Below are 23,448 nucleotides of genomic sequence, written 5' to 3' on the forward strand. Positions count from 1 at the left end.
TTTAAGTTACTATACCTGCTTTTTATTTTGAAGGCACACATCTTCTTTTCCGGTTTTGTTTTGTCTGGTTTTGTCTGACTTGATTCAATGGGCTCCTGCTGATTGGCTGCAAGATCTGCGACTCCAAGGACGCAGCTGCAGCCGGTGAGGTGGGGGTTTTGTGTGTGTGTGTGTGTGTGTGTGTGTGTGTGTGTGTGTGTGTGTGTGTGTGTGTGTGTGTGTGTGTGTGTGTGTGGGGTGTCATTGGTACTGTGGGTATTGCACAGGTGTTGTGAGTCGGTGTGTGTACGTGTCATAATGATTAGTAGCCTATGACAGACCACATATAAAAGAGGGCAGACGTTATTATAATGTGAAGATAATTTGTGTATCACAAGCCCACCACAAGTTTACAGGAAATACAATGGGTGTTAGTTTAGTAGCTTATCCTGACTCTGTCCAAAGGTAAATTAAAATCTACCAACACGTCTAAGAAATAGTTCAGGACCTCCTTGTGAAACTTGTCTTGTTTTAAACTGCTTTATGGATGTTTTTGGATTAAACAAACAGGATAAAGTGTGTGAATTTTCTCAGGTCAGGGATAGTAGATGCACATTTAGACCACGGACCCTCAGTTTGAGAAGATTTTGTCTGCATTTGAGTATTTTTAAAATGTAAGATTATAAAGTCTTTATAGTCAACCTAGGATCACTATAAATTACAATCCATAAAAACAGGCCGAGCCTATTTCTTACCAAAAAAATGTGATAAAATTTAAAATATTCTATTTGTCCTTTTGCTTTGGAGCCCCTACAACCCACTGAAGTTTAAAAGTGCTGGTAGAGTAGTAGACCTCAGGTGGTCATCCTCAGCACTGCCCACCCTCCTACTTTGGGTAGATAGATAGATGTGCACGTTAACGGGGACTTAAACTGGACTATACACATATTGACACAGTGACAGCGCCTGTATCACCTCAGACAGCTGAGGAAATTCAAGGTTTCACAGTAAGTCCTGCTACCCTCCTGCTCTGCTGCAGTGCATCCAGTCGAGGAGCGTAACCGCCTCGTATGACAGCAGCTCCGACCAGAACGAATCACACATCACCCACTGAGAGACCGAGGAAGAGTTTATTCCCACAGCCCATCAGAGCCTTGAACAATGAACAATAAACTCTGCAAGGACAATGTACCCAAGGACATTCACCTGTTTATATTGTAATATACCTGCTCTATTGCCATTTAAATACTATATATGATGCTTTATTGCAACTACTACTATTTTGTATATTTTGCATTTATTCATGCATTAATTTATTTTTATCTGGTATTTTGGTTGTTTGTAGCTTTTATAATGTTTTCTATTCACATTGTGCACTGCCTGAGAATACTTTAATGTATTTGTGACAAATAAAATCTCTTTAATCTTGAAGAGTGGAATCGATACTGATAGCAAGAAAGCTAATAAACATATTTCCTAAAATGTTGAACTATTCCTTTAAATATGAAGCTGCTTTGTGATTGTGTGTGTGTGTGTGTGTGTGTGTGTGTGTGTGTGTGTGTGTGTGTGTGTGTGTCATTGTCTCTAACCCCCACCTTCTAACAGCACCTTACAGACGTCAGATCATCAGATATATGTTTGTCTCTGAGGCAACAACGTCTCTCTATTTCGCAGTGAAGCAACGTAAGTAGGCTTTGTTGTTATATCTGATTGAACAGCAGACATTTTTTTTTTATCATGATCCAGCCTGTTAATTTTGTATTTTTTCTCTCTTTAATGCCACATACACATGGTTAACTATCTACCTACACATTTAAAGTGTGTTTTAACATTTTATTTCAGCCTCAAGAGCAAAACTAGAACTCCACTAGAGCTTTGAAGTGACTTTTTAAGGCGACTTTCTAAATTAAACCCACAATAATTTATGGTATTTATATTCTTAATGATCTTTTAAGTTTAAAGAAAATCTCTCCAGTTAAACTGTGTTCCTTTGTTTCTGCAGCTGTGTCTGAGCTGTAAAAAAAGAATAAAAGTGTGTACCACAGTCGGGTTGAGGCATTGTTGCTTTGGCTTACAAAAGTAGAGATTACATGTGCAAAATATAAATAGCTGCTTTTATTGTGCCTCGGAATAGGAAACCAAAAATGGGTGGGTTGTGTGTGTCTTTTATCGCTTGTAACTTTTCTTGAAATTACTGGATATATTTTTGGTCCTGGACCGACGCGTATCTGCAAAATGTTCCAGCCACAGTCAATACGACAATATTATCCAACAAGACACCAGAAAGAGGATCTCATGAACAAAATGTGCTTTTTAATTCACAACAGAAATGCTGAGAGTGTTTACAGACAATTTAAACGTTACATTTAGTTTAATATTAAGGCCCAATTGACACAAAAAGGCCTCATTAAAAGTAGGTTACACCTGCAACAAACTGTGCTGTGTGTTGTTTTTGGTCTGTAAGAGACATTACAGAGCTAATGAAAAAAAGGCACTTAACTTAATTTTTTGTTCCAGTGTAGATTTAAATCTCAACAGCCTCATTTTGGTTTGGAATAACACAATATGATTCACGACAAAGGAACAAAAGCAAACTGTTTTATTTGAAGGTCAACTGTTTCCATTGATGTAGGAAATTATGCTTCAGTTTGGGGCATTTCGGCCCCTGATCGGATACGCAGATCAGCCTCTTTATCCAAGCCCGCCTACGGCTTTAGTTGTTTTTAAATCATCGCTAAAACAAAGAGCACTTTGGGAGGAAAAAATAATTTCATGTACGAGGGTCAAAGGACACATTATCTGTTGGTGGATGCCGACTCAAATGTTGATGTATGTACGGAGGAATGCTTCGAGTTACATAACCCCCCAGAGCTGACTTCCTCATAGCGCAACCAAAATAATCATGACCTAAAATAACTTTAATAACCGAATAGTTATCAGAGGAATGTTCTTGATTTAATGTGAGTCACGTAATCTACAGAAAACACAGCTTTTATTAGTTAAAGAAGCAAATTGAATCACTGACCTCATAGAGGTATTTACATGTATGGTTCAGAAGAGTAAAAGAGGACGAATGAGTTGCTGAGTCTCCGTTCTGTTGAGGGTTTTTGTGCTTTTCAAACAGACATTTATGTGACCCCCCCCCACAAAAAGTAAAATATTCTCTGTTATATGTCTACTTTGGTGGGGTTAATGAGTCCTGTTTTTCACTGCAGCCATTTTGACGTGTAGGGTAAACACAGGTGTTACCAGTGACACTAATGAAGTTTCTGTTTCATTTAATGCAGAATGGAACAAACCTTTATTAGCATCATTGGTAACGCCTGTGTTTACGGCTGTTTTACACATTTTTTGTTACGCTTGCGGCTAAAGCAAGATAGCGCCAATGTTGCTCTGTGACTATTTGATGGATCGCCGTGAAATTTTTTTAGCTGATGTTGACTTTTAAGATCACTAAATTCAGCAGTAGGTCAGAGGTTACAGTTATTCAGTGAAATGTCTCTACATCTACAGGATAGAGTAGCACAAAGTTTGGCATATGCACAGTACGTTGCCCCATAGGATGAACAACCTTTTTTCTCAATTTCCTCTATAGCACCATCAGGTTATAGTGCTATTTAGCAAATATTAGCATGCTAACACTTAAACTGCTGTAAGATGGAAAATTTTACCTGATAAAAATCTGCAGTTCGCATTATTTTGTGCACATTAGCATGTCGACATGAATCATTTAGCTCGAAACGCTGCTGTACCTACGTCTTATCTCCGAGCTGCTATGACTGTTACCTCTTGGTCTTGTATAAAGCTACTTCAAGGACATTTAGTTGCTGATTATTATGTTTGTTCATATTTTTTTTTTACTTGAATAAGCTACAATATTAAATGCTGGTCTTTTACTTGCAAGGCGGGACTTTTATAGTGTTTTATTGGTAGTTTTACTTGAGTAAATGATCTGAAAACATCTTCCATGACTAGATAATAGATAATAGATCCTCCATACACCCCAGTTCAACCTGATGTTGTATGCCTGAGCTTTTTATGGTCACTTGCAGAGAGTTCTTCTTTATTAGGGGCAATCTGGAACATTATATTACCTCTTGTGTTTGGTTTCACTCAGTTCTTCATGCTTGATAAAACTTTCCCATCACTGACTTCCAGACTGATCGGAAGAAGTCACTTCTGACCAAAGCTGAAAAGTCTGACCAGATCACGATCGGGTCTTTGCTTTGTATTTCATTACATTTACTTTACTAGAGGACCTTAATCATTCACCCTCTCTCCTCTGTGGAAAACAAACAACTCGGGCCTGTAGGTTTTGGCGTGTGTCACTTTTAACCTCCTCCGTTTGTTGAAAGCACAGTGACTCACAGGGCTTTTTCCACTGCTCCCCCTTTGGTCACTATCTGCTTACTCTGCAACACCTCATTTGAAAAAGTAAGATTTTATGCGCAGCTCAAGGTTAAACATCGCACTCAGCTAGTTTCTGTCTTTTAAAGTATCTTTTGATGAAAGCAGCCCCAGGCTCGAAGCGAAAAGACACCACGCAACGTTGTGGGTTCAAAGCTATCTCAGGAACTGTGTCATGTGTCACCTCATCTAACTCCACTCTTTGCTGCTGTGGTCCATAATATACAACTAAAGCAGAAAATACAGTTATATTTTGAAAGGAGCATGAGCTGAGCGAAGACTTGGCAGCTGTCATTGCTGTTTTATTTTTAATGTCTCGTTGGAAAACGGTCAATATTTTGGTTAGTTTGGTCGTGTCATAAATTACAGCAGTGTGTCTAATATGCTTGTCATGGTGTGTTATGAGGGTTCGTTGGCTTGTAATTAAATTCGCTTTCTCTTTCAGTTTAAGTCCTGTTCAAGTCACATCACAGAAGTTGCTGATGAATTCTGATTTCATGGAAAATTCCATCACTGTGTGTTGCTCATCGTTATATTATCTTAAGAAACAGAAACAGAAAATCCAGTGTGTAACATTTAGGAGGATCAGTTGGAACATAATAATTCATAGGTATGATTTCATTAGTGTATGATGACCTGAATATAGGAATTGTGGTGTTTTCGTTACCTTAGAATGAGTCGTTTTTTTTATCTACAGACGCCTTCCAAGTCCACCATGTTGGACCACCATGTTACTACAGTCACTCTCCCCTCCTTTATAGTGTGTTATTGTCTGTTTTACTTGAGTAAATTATTGGAATACATCATCCGTGACGAAGAGTATTCCTCCATACAGCCCAATTTTAGCTGAGCTTTATCTCACAACACAAAAAAACCCCAAAACAAAGCACATTTAGTCTCATCTTAACTGAGCTATAGCCTAAATTAACACCACACAAATAGGTTTAAGTGCACTCGCACATTGTTGTGATATATTGTCATATATATCACAGCTTGTCTTTAGGTGTGTGGGGTATCCGTTTGTCCACATAGTAAGGTCTGGGGGTCTTTGTTGTGGTGAGAGCGGGGTTGGAGTTTCATGTCTTGTGGTAACTGTGTTTGTGCTCAGTTGTCCACTGTGGATGTGGGCAGCAACTCAGGTATGAAGCCAGGAAGCTGAGGTTTTCACACTTTTTTCTGTGATATGATTAGTTTAAATCCCAGACCATCATATATTTGACTCTTACATAAAAATGTATGTCTGTTCAGATTCATTGTGAATGCATTTTTCTGAAGAGTGTAATCTTTTCCATTCATACTAAAACCGGAAACTGTTTTAAGATCTAACAGGAAGACAAAAGTCAAGACTGATAAGTTTCCAACACACTGCAAAAACCAGCTGTAGCATTGTAGTTTGATGTGATTATTATAGAAATCTGCATCCTTACTACGAGTTCTTCTGCATATTCTGATCACCTCTCTCCCGCTGGGTTGCTGTTTTATCATTTGTGTCTGTTTTTGAACTCTAACAGGCATTTTCCGCCTGCTGTCACGTAACCGTTCTACACTGCAAAACCTGCTTGATTTTAATCTTATCTTTTTGATTCAGTTCAGCTCAGACACCTCTGCAAAACGCCTTGTATTGGATTCTTAACAGACACATCACATTGTGCTTACAGTCGTTGTTTTAACAATGAATTCAATTCTACTCCCCTCAAAAAAAACCTAAAGTTTTCCTCCTCTAAAGAAAAAACGTACAAACTCGAGTTTCTAAAGCAGAGGGAATGATCTAGAACCAAAAAGCACCTGTTCAACGGAAGAGCAAGATGCTGGAGAAAGGAGGCTGTGAGGGCGGACTGCAACTTCCTGTTGTGGTTTTTGTCACCAGTGTCGATCTGCAACTTTCATGCAGGCAGTCTCAAAGTGTGGGTGCTTCTTGTTAAATATCTCATCCAGACATATGATGCCTCACAGCTCATCCGTGTAGAGCCGACAGTCCTGAAAAAACACTGTAAACTACAGAAATTCTCAAGGTGTAACGTAAAGGGAGGAAGAAAAAGAAGAGGTGAGGTTCTTCGGATGATGATTTTGCTTTTGGGAAAATCTTGAATGAATGAGTAAATGAATGAATGAATGTCCTTTTTTAAACTGTATTTTTGTACATATTGTAATATGTGATTGAACAGACAGTGGGGGAGAGTTGAGGCCTAAAAGGCTGAAAGGTCAGAGGTCACAGCCTGGATTTAAATAGTGTACTGGTCACACGCGGGACTACTGAATTATTCCTAAAGACTTTAGCTTTACTTTAACTGCTTAAACACCTTCCCTTTCTGCCTCTATAGTCTCCCAGTTCCCACCATGTCCATCGAGCCGGCGACCGAGCTGCCTTTTTTCTACGGCAGCATCAGCCGCTCAGAAGCCGAGCAGCACCTGAAGCTGGCCGGGATGTCCGACGGGCTCTTCTTGTTGCGACAGTGTCTCCGCAGCCTGGGAGGCTACGTCCTGTCTGTCGTGTGGAACCTGGAGTTTCACCATTACTCCATAGAAAAGCAGCTTAATGGGACTTACTGCATCATAGGAGGGAAGCCTCACTGTGGGCCTGCAGAACTCTGTGAGTTTTACAGCAAAGACCCTGATGGGCTTGTGTGCCCCCTGAAGAAACCCTGTCTGCGGCCCCCGGATACGCCGATACGAGCCGGCGTGTTCGACAGCCTGAGAGAAAACATGCTGAGGGAATACGTAAGGCAGACCTGGACCCTGGAGGTGAGGCTCTGCTGAGACTGTTGGGTGCAAGGGAACAGTTACCTTCAACTTTCCTACTCATCAACATTAAAATAAGTTTAATCATTAAAGGGTCAGTTCCAGGAGTGGGATGTAGATAATTAAATTTACTCAAGAATTGTACTTCAAATTTGAGGTACTTTTCTTGAGTGAATCTATTTTATGCTTTTTACTCCACTTCATTCAATTTACAGTCGTAACTACTATAAAGATTTTACATAAAAACACATATGAGCATATAAAATACAACACATTGATTAAGATTAAACAGTTGTTCTAACACAAAAAGCTGAATTTGGGGACGTCTATAAGTTCCACTAAAGACACTTTTACCCTCTAAACTTCTCTCATTGTTCTATTTAAACGACAGTTTGAGGCCCAAATGTCCAATATTTCACATAACAATTAATCAGCTCATGACTCATTAGGTTTATCTTGTCAGCCTTTGGAGGGGCTCGACCCTTATGTTGGGAACCATTATAAAGTAGCTTTCCCTCAACCAGCTCTGGCAGATATATACTGCTCGAACATTAAAGTATTAACACTGATAATGTCATATATGAGGATGTATCAGTCACATTTTACTGCAGAATGATACTTTTATTTAAGAAGGATTTTAAATTCAGGACTTTTACTCGTAATGGCGTATTTTTACATTGTGGTCTTGGTACTTTTATTTAAGTAGAGGGTCTGTGTGCGTCTTCCACCACTGGTCCGTTCACCCATATTTTGTCACTTACCTCCAGCAGTATGTTGGCATTCAGATCATTTGATTTATCCACCATCTCTGTAATTTCTACCTCCAGATACAATGGAAGTAGAAACGATATTAGAAAACTAATACTTAGCAAATATGAAATATGTCATTGTAAATAAAACTGATCCTTTAGGTGAACAAAACACAGACAGTTTCACACATTTAAAGATAAAAGACACAAGTTTAACTAGAACCTGAACATAACGTGCCATCAGCAAAGACTCTCATACTCATTGAAATATCCCAAAGATACACAAACAGAAAATAAACAGGATCTAAGGGTAATTTTGGAAATTGCACCTTTTTATTTGTTTAGTGTCTTCATAGATAAACCTTTTTACTCAGTTTGAGGTCTGGCCCTGTCTGCACACACACTGAGACCAGTAACCTTTTATCACTGGTGGGGCTTCATCTAACCAGCCAAAGTATCTCCAGGTGTTTGTGGACCCCAGCAGGGATCAAAAGGAGCCGGAACAATCAGCTCTGTAGTAGCAGAGTACAGCAGTAAATCTACTGACGTACTGTACTTGTAATATTACTATTTCAATTTTGTTTTACTTCACTACATCCGAGAAGGAAATATTATACTTATTTACTCCACTACATTCAGCTGACGGATTTAAGTACTTTCCAGGTTATTTTTTTGACATAAAAACATATGAAAAGCTAAATACAACGTGCTGCTAAAGAATAAACCAATGGTTTCCAACGCTTTTTTCTGTGTGGCCTTCAAGAAAAGCAATGTGTAGTTGTGGCCACTTATCATATCTATGATTAACTGTTTAACAAGAGGTTAAAATATCCAATATTTCACAAAGAAAAATGCTCTTTGAAACAAAAAAACACAATTACAAATTAGTGTTTTTCGTCTTTCCTACCTTATTAATCATCTCATGACCCCTCAGATTTAGTTTGTGATCGACTAGGTTGGACAATAAACGGCATAGAGTTAAAACTACATCTTGACCATGGCTTATACAACAAGAAAAACCTACGTATGCATCCACATAAGTGATCTAATAATGTAATTTATCATATTATATCAATCATAGGGGCTGTAACAGTTTGCTGTTAATACTTTAATTAACTTTTACCTACAAAATCTCAAAGTGTTTTACAGAAATTGCTGAATAAATGTATATATATCGGGGGAATTAGACTGAATGTTTGCATTAAATGAATGTTTCTGCATCCGTCTTGGCTGTTTTCCTGCTCAGGGAGAAGCCATGGAGCAGGCCATCATCAGTCAAGCTCCTCAGCTGGAGAAACTGATCGCCACGACGGCCCATGAGAAGATGCCTTGGTATCACGGTAAAATCTCCCGCCAGGAAAGCGAGAGGCGGCTTTATTCTGGAGTACAACCAGATGGCAAGTTTCTGTAAGTTGCTTGAGGTGATGAACCAACCTCTGAAGATCTAGTGTGAAAGATTTGGTGTGGTTTTTTTAAGCAACACCTTTTTGTTGTTGTTTGTTTCTCAGAGTGAGAGACAGAGATGAGTCAGGCACGTTTGCTCTTTCAATGATTTATGGGAAAACAGTGTACCACTATCAGATCCTCCAAGACAAGTCAGGGAAGTTCTCCATGCCGGAGGGAACAAAGTTTGACACAATCTGGCAGGTTGGATGCTCCATCGTGCTTTTCTCTACTCTCTCATTTTCTAGTAATTATGTTGCAGCTGAATTAAAACTGAATGTTCTCTTAATTGTCTCTCCAGCTGGTTGAATACCTGAAGATGAAACCTGATGGCCTGGTGACTGTTCTCGGGGAGGCGTGTGTCAACGGCAAAGCTGCTGGAAGTACTGAACATCCTACTTCCTTGTCTCATTCATATCAACATTATGTAACTGCTGCAAACAATGTCCAGTTTCCAGTTCATGTTTGTGGTTTTAACATTCAACCTTGTTAATTATTACACCTATATTATAACTTTAATCTGTTTTCTGATCTTCCAGAGACACCCAGTCTGCCTGCAACGGTGAGTATTGACTAAATCCAGCACTGTTTAAGTCAGCATGTTTTACCTTTTTCATTCATTCTTCATGTAACTCTCTTTCAGAGGCGACCTGGTGCAAATCGATACACACCGCCACCTGGAGGTCAGTAACCTTAAGTACAACCCGCTACCACTTAATTATGTTATGTTGCAGTAAAATAAGTTGGATTTGTTGATTTAATGTTTATTTATTGTTATATATATATATTTATTTACATGTATGAACCAGAGCCACAAAATGTATAGCCTGAGCTAGTTTGCAGAACATGTTCCTAGATGGGACTATAAAATACACAAAACTGAAGTGAAGAAAGTGCAAACAAAACAGTGGAAAACACAATTATTGTGATTGAAAAAGAGTTCAGATCTTTTAATCAAGTAAAAGAAGAAAGAAGTGTAAAAATACTCCAAGACAAGTAAAAGCACACAAGTATTAGCAGTAAAATGTACTTGAAGTATCAAAAGTAATAGTACTCATTATGCAGAAAAAATACTTTTCATTATTATTAAATATCATAATATTATCACTGAAATCCCTGAGCAGTTGCATTAATGTATGTATGTAACTTGTGCCATCACATAAAGATTAATTTGATAATTTATTTGAGTATTTTTTTAAAGAAAAAATGTCTAACTTCTCTGATTTCCTTCTGTCTTTAATCCTCTATGGCAATAAACTGAACGTCTTTGGGATGTTGACAAAGGATAGGTAGGTAGGTAGGTAGGTAGGTAGGTAGATAGATAGATAGATAGATAGATAGATAGATAGATAGATAGATAGATAGATAGATAGATAGATAGATAGATAGATAGATAGATAGATAGATACTTTATTTAATTAATATAAATAAATTCAAAATTCAAATTCAAGTATCCAGTAGCATACGAAACATACATACATTAAACATACATAAAACATACTATTGAGCTCCCAAGTCAGTGCGTTTAATGACTGAGACACTGACCAAGAGCTCCCCCTACAGGCTGTGTAACAGAAGTGACATCACTGAATAACTTTATCTCTCTGTTTTCATCAAAATAAAACAATAAAACTGTTAACAACACAAACACCTATTATATTGCACACAAGAGTGCATTATACTCTTTTACTTTATACTTACTACATTACTGCATTACCTTTCCCACCACACTCATAAGATTACTTTATACTTTATACCCTCTACGCACATAATACACGATTAAACAATGCATTACTCTATTCTTTGTATAGCAACCGCTGTACCTGAAGATCGTGACGTGCTGCCAATGGACTGCAAGGAATTCAACCCGTACCACAACCCGAATGAAGTGAGGAGGTTTAACATTAAGAGGACTCAGCTGCTGATTGATGAGGTGGAGCTCGGCTCTGGGAACTTTGGCTGCGTCAAGAAAGGAGTCCTCAAGAGTGAAACGTGAGGAAACATTAGAAAACAAACACTGCATCAGAGCTCTGTGTGTGTGTGTATTTAGTGTATGTGCATTATTATGTGTTTTTTTTACCTGGGGGTCTGTACCATCTTTAAAAGGTCAGATGTTTTGTTTGTTTTCTCTCAGGGGCCAGAAAGACGTGGCCATCAAAGTGCTGAAGAGTGAAAATGAGAAGCTGGTGAAGGAGGAGATGATGAGGGAGGCAGAGATCATGCACCAGCTGGATAACCCCTTCATCGTTCGCATGTTGGGTCTGTGCAACGCTGAAAACCTGATGCTGGTCATGGAGATGGCCTCTGCAGGGCCTCTCAACAAATTCCTCTCCAGCAATAAGTGAGTTCAGACAGAAGATGTGTGTGAATCAAATATGGGTTAATGGTAATGTGATAGGGTGTCATGGAGCCTCATTTTGTTCTTTTACATAATGAACTAATTTCTATATACATGCATTTTTATCATTCACATCATGCACTTTCCTTGATTTCAAAGCCTAATTGAATCTTTAAAACCACCAGACAAACTAAACACAAACTTAAACAGTCATTTAAGCAGCATTGCATATAGGCAGACACTATACTATAATATTATTATAACCTTTATTTAATCAGGTAATCTCACTAAAATCAAGATTCCTTTTGTAAGAGCACAGCAGAAGAAATAAAACAGTAATACGACAACACACAAAACAGAACACCCGAGTCACACACAAGCACATACAAACAAATATACAGAGACAATTACAGCCATATTTAAAAAGGTCCAGATTCATACAATTGGATGAGACTTTCCTTCAGAGAAAAATCAAGAGTTTGTTGGTCCTGGGATCTGATCAGGGGTTGTTTGAGGGGCCAAAGGACACTAGCACACAGAAAGTTGTGATGCATTTATGGTGAAACAGCTCAGTATGGGTCAGGATAAGCATCTTAAAGGGAACTTTATCACATTTTCTCCACTGGAAAGGCACCCAAGAGGGAACTTTTGTGGCACATCACGGGGCACAAGTGGGAGCATTTTTGCGTCTTTTTGTATATTTTATTATCTTATAATCACTGACTCCTCAGATTTATGTAGGGCCCCAGTATTGGGAGCCAGTGACATACAGCTCCCTCTATCCTCAGACACTTTATTTAAATAGAAAACTACACTTCTAAAAGAAAGAAAAAACATCTATTTTTGTCCCTACAGGGATACTGTAACTGTGGAGAACATTGTCAACCTGATGCACCAGGTGTCGATGGGAATGAAGTATCTGGAGGAGAAGAACTTTGTGCACAGAGACTTAGCAGCTCGTAATGTCCTGCTGGTCAATCAACAGTTCGCCAAAATCAGTGACTTCGGGCTCTCCAAGGCTCTGGGAGCAGACGACAACTATTACAAGGTATAAACACATCACCAGATTGCGCTTGCAAGACAAAGTGACACAGATGTAGAACCACTAAAGGGTGGGGGCGTAGGGATTATCAGTGTTGCAGCTAACACAAATAGATAGAGTATCTTAAGTTGATTGCTTTTCTGGGAATTATTGACCTCCCACTATGCAACTACTAACCAAAAGGTGTCACCTGCTCTGTGCAAACTAAAGCAAACACTGATTGAAACACATTGATTTCCTTTTCACTGGTTTAATGACCTACATCTGGAGGGAATGTAGGGATCAGAAAGTCCAAGGAATTTCTGACTCTGAGAGAGACAATATACAACCGGACCGTACTGTATAATTCAACAGGACTTTTATTGTTCGCCCTACACAACACGCCACCCAGTGTCCACCCCTGTCAATCATACACTTGCACATGTGACATAGATGAACGTCAGCATTAAGTGAAATAATATAGGCCCGAGTCGACAGTTTTAAGCGCTCTTGCTGTTCAGATTTACAGATGAATATTAAGCTTATTCATATAACTACAATAAAATTAGGTTTATCAATAAGTTGATATTTTTCTTAATTTATTTCAAAAGTAGAATTTGCTTTTATATAGTGGTTTATGTGTTTATTGCTTGTTTTTTTCTGTTTTGATATGACCTACTACATAGACTATTTGTTGTTGACAGTGTAACAATATAGCCATTAATTACTCTTATTGCTGACACACCATGTGCTGACTTGCAGCGGGATGGTCAACCTGTTTCAAAAGTCCCAGAGACAAATAACTTAACTTAATTAAACTTACTAATTAAAAATACAGGCAACAACATCATAGAAACCCAACACCCCCAAAACTCTCCAGGCAGATTTAATTTTTTTTTTGTGAGATGAGTGAAATAAAGCCATTTTTATTACATTTTAGACAGTTTACACAGTTTTTAGATTTTAGAATTTAACTTGGCCCATCCTTAACACCACCCACTTTGGAAACCACCGCTGTGTGTATGTTCGGCTCTAATTATCAATAAAATGTAGGCTGCCTTTGGTGAATCGCTGACAGGCTGCCTGTTGTTATTTTGTGTTGTCCAGGCTCGTACTGCAGGTAAATGGCCACTGAAGTGGTACGCTCCAGAATGTATAAACTTCCACAAATTCTCCAGTAAAAGTGACGTGTGGAGTTTTGGTATCACCATGTGGGAGGCCTTTTCCTACGGAGGGAAACCTTACAAGGTACCAATATATCTATAATCTAGTTGTTCATGGATCACATAAATCTCACCACTATGACGATTGATCCTGAACATCAAATTTCTCTTTTTGTTTCCCCAATTTTGTCCAGAAAATGAAAGGACCAGAGGTGATGCGCTTCATTGATGCTGGGAACCGCATGGAGTGTCCGGCAGTATGTCCAGAGCGAATGTATGCGGTGATGAAAGAATGCTGGACGTACAAGTAAGAAACTGATTCTCCATTTAGGGTTCAGAGCAGAGCAGGAACATCAAAGCTCTGTGCTCTTGTGAAATACAATGAATTGTGACGTTTTAGAGTTTAGAATAAGTATTAAATAAATAAAAGCAGACTGTAACCTGGAGGAGGCCCAGTTTGTATAGAGTAAATAGCAGTGGGACAAATATTGATCCTTGTGGGACACCTTTTATCAATCAGGGGACTGAACCAGAGAGTTGATGATAAGCAGAATAATCCAAACCACTGGAAAGCAGTTAATTGACCAAAATATTATGATCAACAGTATCAAAAGCCAAAGAGTGCAGCACAATGTTGGTTTTTATGAAGCCAGTTAACGATGTTATCCTCAACAGCAGTTATTGCTCAATAGGCCATGTCTAAAGCCTGATTGCTGTGGCATCTCACAGTGGGGCTACCAACGTTCAATTACTACAAGAAAGTACCATATTCTGTTAAATATTTACATTACTAACATCATACTTAACAAAAAAAAGTGCAGTTTTAACACATTTTTATATCATCTTTGTAGTTTGCAGCCAAATAACAAATAAAGGCCCTGAAACTCTCTTCTTATCAACCTTTTTAATGTGTTTGCAGGCACCTTTGACCTTTGCCAAACAAAATACATTTATTTAAATAGAACTATGATTTTATTCTAATCGTATACTTGGTAGGTTTGAAGAGCCAGCAGTTTGAGATCCCTGATATATTATGTTGTGTTTGAGATTCTGTGAGCTTTAGACGGCGCTCTGGTCTCTTCAGGTCTTGTGACAACCCTTCAAACGGCCGTTTCTCTCTCCTCTCTCACCAGGCATGAGGACCGTCCTGACTTCAAGAAGGTTGAGGAGTCCATGAGGTCTTACCATTACTCCATATCGACCAAGGCCAAGCCTGAGGGAGCTGAAGCCGCTGCTGAGCCTGTCAAGTAGACAGAAACAAGGCACATTCTGTCCCAGTGTTGCACAAAGCATCCTTTCAACTGGCCATTAAACAACCAAAACAAAGAGCTTTTTATGAACAGTGCGCACTGACCAGCTTCGACTACAGTACCAATACAGCCAAACAGGCCTCAGTGACAATAAATGTGCATTTGTAAATTGGACTTCAGTGTGTCAGCCATGTAAGGAGGACCTCTGTCTGTCTGTCATTCATGTTTGAATGTTAAGTGTTGACGTCGTTACATTGATGGACAAACTAATTTTATATTCCGGTATTTAGTACATGTGTAAGTTGTTGTTTTTTACTGTATCTCTACTCTACCCACGAGTAGTTTATTGTTTTTTTTTAATGATCAAATAAACTATAAGTAGAGTGAATGATAGAGCTGCACACTTTAATTCTCTCAACATCCTTGTAAAGTCAGTGGTTAAAGGTTTAGTTTCTACACAAAGATGAAATCATTCCTATTAACGGATCACACGTTTGGTGATACGAAGCTTTATGAAAATAACATGCAGGTTATGAGTGGAGTTCATAATAGTTATAACTACGGTTTTTATGGTATCTATGATACTACATAGATTATTGGTTGTTGTTTTTTTAGATGCCACCGAGTAAAAACTATAGACTGTATATAACAGTAACAATATAACCATTAATTACTCTTGTTGCTGACCCATGTGCTGACTTGCAGAGGGATGATCATCCTGTTTCAAAAGTCCCAAAGACAAATAAATGAAACCAGAACAACATAAAAAATCTAACTTAATTAAACATGTAAAAATAAAAATACAAAGAATAACATTCTAGAAACCAAAAGCCAAAATAAAATACTTTAGTTAAATCATTTGCAGAGTTTTTTCCTACATTTTAGAGAGAAATTAAGCCACTTTTATGATGTGTTCAAATACATATTATGTGAAAGGGCTGTGAATATATTTTAGGGTTTCCTGTCAGTAACTCAAACATGATGTACTGTGGTCTATTATGACTGTTATAAAATAAATGAGGTTAGTCAGACTGCCCCCTGCCATTCACTGACATACTGCATCAAAGCAAATACTTCTGAGCTGCCAGGCAACACTGAACAACACCCGACACCGGAAGTGGAGGGATTAGCCTTCAGAATAATAATAGTTTTCACTAACTAAGAGGCCTACACAGGGTATGTTGCAGTTCTGGGCAGTGGTGTGATGAGGTCTCTGATCCTTTGATTAGCACAATTATAAATGTAAGAGTTAAAAGTACTCTAGTGTTGAGTTAAATACCGAAAATTTAATATTTTACTTTTATTAGCAGTTAAATGTAATGTGACAGTGAGTAAAAACATACAGATAAAGTTTTAAATCATAATGTAAATCCCTAATATTTAACAAAAAGTAAATAATAAAAAGGACTTAAAATCCAAATTCTCTCTGTCTTAAAAACACAAGTGGTAGTTTCCTGCTTTTCGAATCAGTTGAAAGACATTTTGAGGAAATAATATAAAAATCTTTAGATGTCTAAAATGCATTGTGTGTCCTGTAAAGATTTTATAAGCTTATCTCAGGCTGAGTGAAATCAAATGATTGTTGTGTTGTAAAAAGTAGAATATTTGCCCCTGGAGGCAAAGTAGAAAGTATCCTAAATTGAGTAGCAATGCAGTGTTGGACTAGTTATTAAAAAAATTTATTAGTCATTACTCATTACTTACTGTACTGCTACTCCCCAAAATTCAGACTTACAACGATTAAAATCCAGTTTTGTTTGTTAAAATCACAGTAATGTGAATATTTCCAGCTACTGAGCTAGTTTCCTCCACGATTACAAAACTGAAGGATGTGATTGGATTGTTGGATTTCAGTTCAGTAGAGAGTGACAACAAAAGTAAAAGATGGGAAATACTAACTAAATTGTGTAGCCTATTTAAACAATAATTTGATCATTTGAACATTCATATTTGTGTAGAAGATCTAAGCAGCTTAGAACTCACTTAAGCTGGCGACTTGGAGGTATTTTATTTGTTATTTATGCTAATTAAAAAAAACCAAAATAAAAATTGATTAATTTATTTATAAATAATACAATTTAAAAAAAACTACAAAACTGTATGATGAATTACTGAGGAAGGATTTACCAGCTTCCATATTGTGTGAAATTATTTTGGAGGAAATAACATTCGCTGAAGGGGTACATTATTTTGAAGTCCGCGACCGGAAGTCGCTGTGATGCTCGCAGCTTGCCGTCGGTGTACTTTTCGTTTCGCAGGGAGGAGTCAGACGTTAGTTTCTCTATTAAAGTGACATGTTTATTTGAATTAACAGAAAGTATACAACATGTATCCATAATGTAGTCGGAGCATGTTGTCGGCGTGAAGCTATCGATCAGAAAACAAGGTGATTTTTCGATTAAATTAAAAAAAAAAAAAAAAAAAAGATCGAAGGAAACTGACGGAACAGGAAGGCGGAACAAGTAAGTTCGGGAAAGTCGCTTTCAACTGTACGATTTCGTCACCTTTTGATCCTCTGTGGGGTTTAATTAATGTCTTCTTTTAACACGGTTGTATTTAAATAATGTGATTTAAGTTTCAGTAACGCAGGTTTGTCTCGTTTTGTTTGGGTTTGTTGTTTTGTTTTGTTTTTTTGTTTAGCTTAAAGCAACAAGTCCGACCGAGTTATCGAGTCACGTCCCGAATAAACTTGGTACAGTCGTCATGTGCTTTGCTGTTTAATCTTTTATCCTCTTTTTAAAGTCCGCTTTGTGAAGAAGATGGAGGGTGTAACATGTCGTGTTTGAGAGCAGACTTTTATTGTCATTCCGCAGATTCTCGGTTTCACGGCGGAATTAGTGCCTGAAAGAGGAAATGACTCACTTTAAGATGGTGTTTCATCTTTTTTTTAAAATCCTTTTTTTTTTTTTTTTTGCTGCTGCTGCTGCCATTGTTGAGACTTGTCGTTTACCTGAGCTGCTGAGGCACACCAAAAAAAGGTGCTTACTTTTCTCACCATGTAGTGGTGGATTAAATGATAGAAGTATGTATATTTAGGTTTGTACTGTACCTTTTGTTTATTTTGCAGCGTACATTTTACGGCTTTACCCTGATATGACCTCCATCTTTTTTTTTAATGCCACTATATTTGCCTAAGAAGGTTTGGTGAGGGGTTTAAACTTTAATACTTCTCTGCATGCAACTTCAGTCCCAAGACAATGCACAAGACCTGGGACACTGATGCTATTGTTGTGTAACTTAAACTCAACTCTCATGTAATACATGTTTAATAAGCATGAGGGATTGTAATAGAGCTGAAATTATTACCCGATTAACAGATTAGTAGATCAAAGCATTAAAACATTAAAACATTACCACGTTCAGGCTCCTTTATTGGGAGGATTTGCTGCTTTTGTGATAGTGAACTGGATCTATTTAAGTATTGGACGATTGACATTTGTCTCTATTCTCTGACATATGATGGATCAAATGATTCAATCAATAAAAATAAACAGAGGAGTAATTGATATTGATTGTTAGTTGCAGCCATAGACTGTAATATATTTTAATGTATAAAAATGCATTACAGTGAAAATGTACATCTACTAATGAAACTGTCCCTTTCTCTCCTCTCCTTTAATCATATGCAGGATCAGAAAGCAAAAGAAGGTCCAAAACAAAAACTCTGCACTGGTTGTTGACACAACCTGCCTCCAATTCAACAGTAAATAATTCACCAGAAGCATTCAAACAAATCGGCCGCCGCCACCACATGCAACAATGTCCATGGCCCTGAAACAGGTCTTCAACAAAGACAGGACATTCCGGCCCAAGCGCAAGTTTGAGCCCGGGACGCAGCGCTTCGAGCTGCACAAGAAGGCCCAGGCGTCTCTGAACGCCGGGCTGGACCTGAAGCAGGCCGTGCAGCTGCCCCATGGCGAGGACCTCAACGACTGGGTTGCCGTCCACGTGGTCGACTTCTTCAACCGCATTAACCTCATCTACGGCACCATCAGCGACTCCTGCACCGACCAGACCTGCCCCGTCATGTCCGGCGGGCCCAAGTACGAATACCGCTGGCAGGACGAGCTCAAATACAAGAGGCCGACGGCACTGTCCGCCCCAAAGTACATGAGCCTGCTGATGGATTGGATTGAGGTACAAATCAACAATGAGAACATCTTCCCCACCAATGTCGGTAAGTGATATGGTCCTTTAAACTCCAGTTTAAAGGAACAGTGCAAAGACAGTGCAAAGACACTTTGGTTTTGTGTGTCTTCTGAAAGAGCGTAATTTCATTTTAGCATGTCAACATTTAAGAAATCTACTACTGTAAAGGATCTCAGAGGGTTGGTTCAGATCCCTGAGTCAGGTAGTGAACTCCTCCCATTCACAGACAATGTCCACACACTCCTAACGTCACAAGTTATTGTCAATGAATCTATTTTAATTCATTATCTGATCCATAAAACGTCACAAAATAATGATCAGTGCCCATCCCAAATCACAAAAGCCCAAAGTGATGTCTTATAATAGTATACAACAGTTAAAACCCAGTGGTGTTCAATTAATAAAAAAGCAGAAAGAAGCAGCACTTTCTCATGTTTGAGATGCCGTATCGGGACAGTGTGCTGAAAGATACATATTTATATTACACACAGCTATGCTTATTTCTGAAGTTTCTCTCTCTAATGTTTTGCTTTTCGTCTTCTAAAATACTGAATTATTTTGGTTTTGGAGGATTTCTGTAACAAAAGGGAAAAAAATATGCTTTAGTTCAACTGGACACAATGAGTAGACAAAGGGTTGCAAGTTTTTGTTTTAAGGGGTCACGAGCCAAAAAGTTTGGAACCACTGCTGTGAAGTATTTGCTATGGTTACTTATTAAATTACTGATTTATATTACGTTTAATGGAATAATCATTTCACTAGTTACACCAAAGACCAACAAAAGCCACTTTAATGATTAACATTTAATGAATACAAACAAAAATTTTAAACGAGATAAAATTCTGCACAGTGAAGGCATTTAAAAATGTGCAAGGACGCATTTATTAGATTATGTACAGTGTTGCACATAGCAGACACTATCAGTTAATCTCTTGCTGCTCTGGTATTCTCAGTTTTCTATTATCTCAGTCTGTAGCTCTGTGCATGCCCTGTGCTTGGCATCTGACTAACTACAGAAACATCTAAGCAATGGATTTAAAAATGGGTCACACAATGCACAGTTGGCTATTAATAGAAACGACCTCTGACGCAGTTGTCTTCTGGAACAGATTCCTGAAATATTATTGAATTAGTCAAAGCAAAAACGACATACTGAATTAATCACTTGGTTAGAGCGGAGGCTTATCCCCCCCGGACTGCGTCGGTTCGTTTTCCATTCATGTACGAAGTGATGCGGGCCGGGCCCTTAAAGCATGCTGGTATCCAACACAAGGGGCTCCAGAGGACAAAAAAAGATTAAGAAACACATTGAAAAGTTAGTTTAAATAGTTTATAACTGTTTCATTAAATGCATCAATATTTCTAATGTGTTTCCTTTCTGTGAAGCAAACGGCAAAAGGTCATCTTGGATTGACTGTGGCGTGCTCTGTTTGACTCCCAGGTACTCCCTTCCCTAAGACCTTCATGCAGGTGGCTAAGAAGATTTTGTCTCGTCTGTTCCGGGTGTTTGTCCACGTCTACATTCACCACTTTGACCGCGTGAGCCAGATGGGGGCCGAGGCTCACGTCAATACCTGCTACAAGCATTTCTATTACTTTGTCACTGAGTTTAACCTCACGGATCACAAAGAGCTGGAGCCTCTGGTGAGTCAAAGAAGGGATGGGAGCTAATATGGAGCTAAAATATAATAATAAATGTGATTATATTTAAGAAATGTGAATAAAATATGCTTTGATGTGTTATATGTTAAATAATCGGATTTCAAACATTCAATCCTAAACTACTTAAAGCGGTGTTTTCATCTTTTTCTGAACAAAGCAGCGTCAGGCAAAGTCATAACACAATAAACATAAATAATAGCTACCAGTATGTGCAAAGTCACATGAAATTTACTAAACACAAAGAGTACAGAAAAGTAGAGCATGACCAGCGAGACTGGATCTTCAAGGCCGATGTCCATATTTGACACATAGTAACAACAATACCAAAAACCTTTTGATAAGAATCGCTTGTATTTGTTTTTTTAAGAATTGAGCCCAAGATAGTTGGTTATAGTTGAAAAAATAAAATTGTCAGCGCCTCCTGGTGGACAAACGTTGTAATGGAGATACTGTTAAACACGTTTGGGCATCTTCATTTGGAAATATGTTACTTATTGGCAGACATATATGTCACTGATATACTATTGATATATTCACAATAAGCTTATACAGATGGTAAATAGTAAAGTAGTGGCTAACCTGTGTCCCATAATTAGTGATTGCTTGTAAACAGTAATCTTGTGCAGCGCCCTGGTGACCGTTTAAAGGACCAGTGTGTAGGATTTTGTGGCATCTAGCAGTGAAGTTGAAGGTTGCAACCAACTGAAACTGCTCGCCTTCAACAAGCATGAAGGAGAAACTATGGAAAAAAAACAAGGCCCAATCCACAGCCAGTGTTCGGTTTGTTCGTTCTACTGTAGAAACTTTAGAGGACACGCACCCTCTGTAGATAAAACGGCTCATTCTAAGGTAACAAAAACAGAACAATTCTTATTGTCAGGTGATTATAAACTAATAAAAAACATATCTATGAATACTATATTTAATTTCTGCCAATAAATCCTCCTAAATGTTACACACTGGACCTTTTTAAGGCGCTGACCTTGAACTTTAACAAAATTTGCAACATGCAAGCTGAGATTTGCAACAGGAGATCATTTCCTCTTTTGATAATTTTAAGATGTTTAACTAAAAAAACACCAGACCACAAACCACTTATGTGAAACGGGACCCCAGCTGGCCACCTTTTTGTTGTTCATTTTCCCAAACTGCCTTTTCTCATTCATTTATATTATGAAATAGTTATTCATTATTTCACAATGATAAGAGGCTCTTCAAAGACATCGATCAGTCGTGCTGAATGACCGCACAGCACCAATTGATGTAATGCTGTGATTGATTGTGTGCTGATTGTTCAATAAGTGTGTTTGGGAGACCTCATTCTGTAACAAACATTTAAGACAAAAAACTGGATGTTTGCGATGGAGATTAGTGTTTATTGTTAGTCTTTAACCTTCTACTCAACTCAACACTTAAGGTTTACTTGCAAAGCTGTATTTTTTCCCCCCAATATTATCTTTTCTGCACACACAAATATATTTTATAGGACCTGCTTACTGCATACTAAAGAGTGGTAATGTTTTAAAGCTTACAGGTATTTTCTTCACTGCTCTGACTCTCTGTGTTGTGTGTGTGTGTGTGTGTGTGTGTGTGTGTGTTTGCAGAAAGAGATGACCTCTCGGATGTGTCACTGAGGGAGCACACCAGTCGACACGAGCGGGGCGAACGCATCCGTCCATCTAGAAGCTTGCAGCAGAGAACTTAAAAAAAAGAACAAACAAATTCAAAAAAGAGTCTATTTTTATATTTAAGTACTGTAATCTATTGTAGTTTAGTTTCAACCAAGAACCTGGTCTTATGAGGTGTTCCCTTCCTTTTTAAAAAGTTTTCAAACGTTTCATCAGAGCACAGTATTAAGAGGTGTATGTTTGTGTTGATGTTTTTTCTATTTTATTTGAATCAATCATTCCAGGATGCTTCTGTCTTTCTGTCTGTGTTAAAACGATATAAAATTAGTACGATTTCTTACTGTACGTCTTTAAAATCACTATGTTGTTACATTAAAATTATTCTCTTCTCTGTTATAATTTGAATTTGGTAATCAGTATTTAAATGAAAACTGACTGGTTATCTTTTCTGAAGCTGAAAGTACTGGGCTACAGCCTGAGCTAATCATTTCTTTTTTTTCCCTCCAGGCTGTCAACAGTTCAGTTTTACCACTCATGTCTGAACATTCAATGCAGTAATGTATTTTTTTTAGGCAGAGAAAGTATTATGTAATGTTACAGTGAGAAAAATACATTTTTTGTTTCTGTTGAGAGTTTTATTAATCTTTATTTAATCATGCAGCCTCATTTAGATCAAGATCTCTTCTCCATTTCAGGCATTCAAATATATTTTAGGCCCAGTGCCATTTTAAATATATACATATTTGGAAATGAACTAAATACAGTTATTGCCTGCTGGTGACTCAGGCATTATTAAGTCTGTGTCATTGCACACTTTGGGCCTCGGGCCACCAGCCGGGTTCTCAGATGTCAAACCTGCAGGTGTTTGTTGCAGATACTCTTGGCAGCTGAAGGTCACACGAGACCCGAACCTCACACGA

General features: G+C 38.1%; 2 protein-coding genes across 4 annotated transcripts; both read left to right on the plus strand.

Moving 5' to 3' along the window:
* Positions 1-1,573: 1,573 nt before the first annotated feature.
* LOC127350532 (tyrosine-protein kinase ZAP-70) lies at positions 1,574-15,477 on the plus strand. Of its 2 annotated transcripts, none has more exons than XM_051377243.1 (13): positions 1,574-1,662; positions 6,708-7,128; positions 9,121-9,281; positions 9,383-9,521; positions 9,619-9,700; positions 9,857-9,879; positions 9,961-10,000; positions 11,129-11,309; positions 11,452-11,658; positions 12,511-12,703; positions 13,784-13,924; positions 14,034-14,146; positions 14,973-15,477. In XM_051377243.1, the coding sequence occupies exons 2-13, from the start codon at positions 6,724-6,726 to the stop codon at positions 15,088-15,090; spliced, it is 1,803 nt and encodes a 600-aa protein (XP_051233203.1). In that variant the 5' UTR covers positions 1,574-1,662; positions 6,708-6,723; the 3' UTR covers positions 15,091-15,477. The 2 variants fall into 2 exon arrangements, with proteins under 2 accessions (XP_051233203.1, XP_051233204.1); XM_051377244.1 differs by lacking the exon at positions 1,574-1,662 and adding an exon at positions 5,703-6,430.
* Positions 15,478-17,310: 1,833 nt separating this feature from the next.
* On the plus strand, positions 17,311-23,156 carry mob3a (MOB kinase activator 3A). Of its 2 annotated transcripts, none has more exons than XM_051375800.1 (4): positions 17,311-17,551; positions 18,719-19,266; positions 20,680-20,882; positions 22,505-23,156. In XM_051375800.1, the coding sequence occupies exons 2-4, from the start codon at positions 18,849-18,851 to the stop codon at positions 22,532-22,534; spliced, it is 651 nt and encodes a 216-aa protein (XP_051231760.1). In that variant the 5' UTR covers positions 17,311-17,551; positions 18,719-18,848; the 3' UTR covers positions 22,535-23,156. The 2 variants fall into 2 exon arrangements, with proteins under 2 accessions (XP_051231760.1, XP_051231761.1); XM_051375801.1 differs by lacking the exon at positions 17,311-17,551 and adding an exon at positions 17,594-18,067.
* The last annotated feature ends 292 nt before the right edge of the window (positions 23,157-23,448 follow it).

Source organism: Dicentrarchus labrax, unplaced genomic scaffold, assembly GCF_905237075.1.
Source record: "Dicentrarchus labrax unplaced genomic scaffold, dlabrax2021, whole genome shotgun sequence".
Classification (NCBI taxonomy): Eukaryota; Metazoa; Chordata; class Actinopteri; family Moronidae; genus Dicentrarchus; species Dicentrarchus labrax.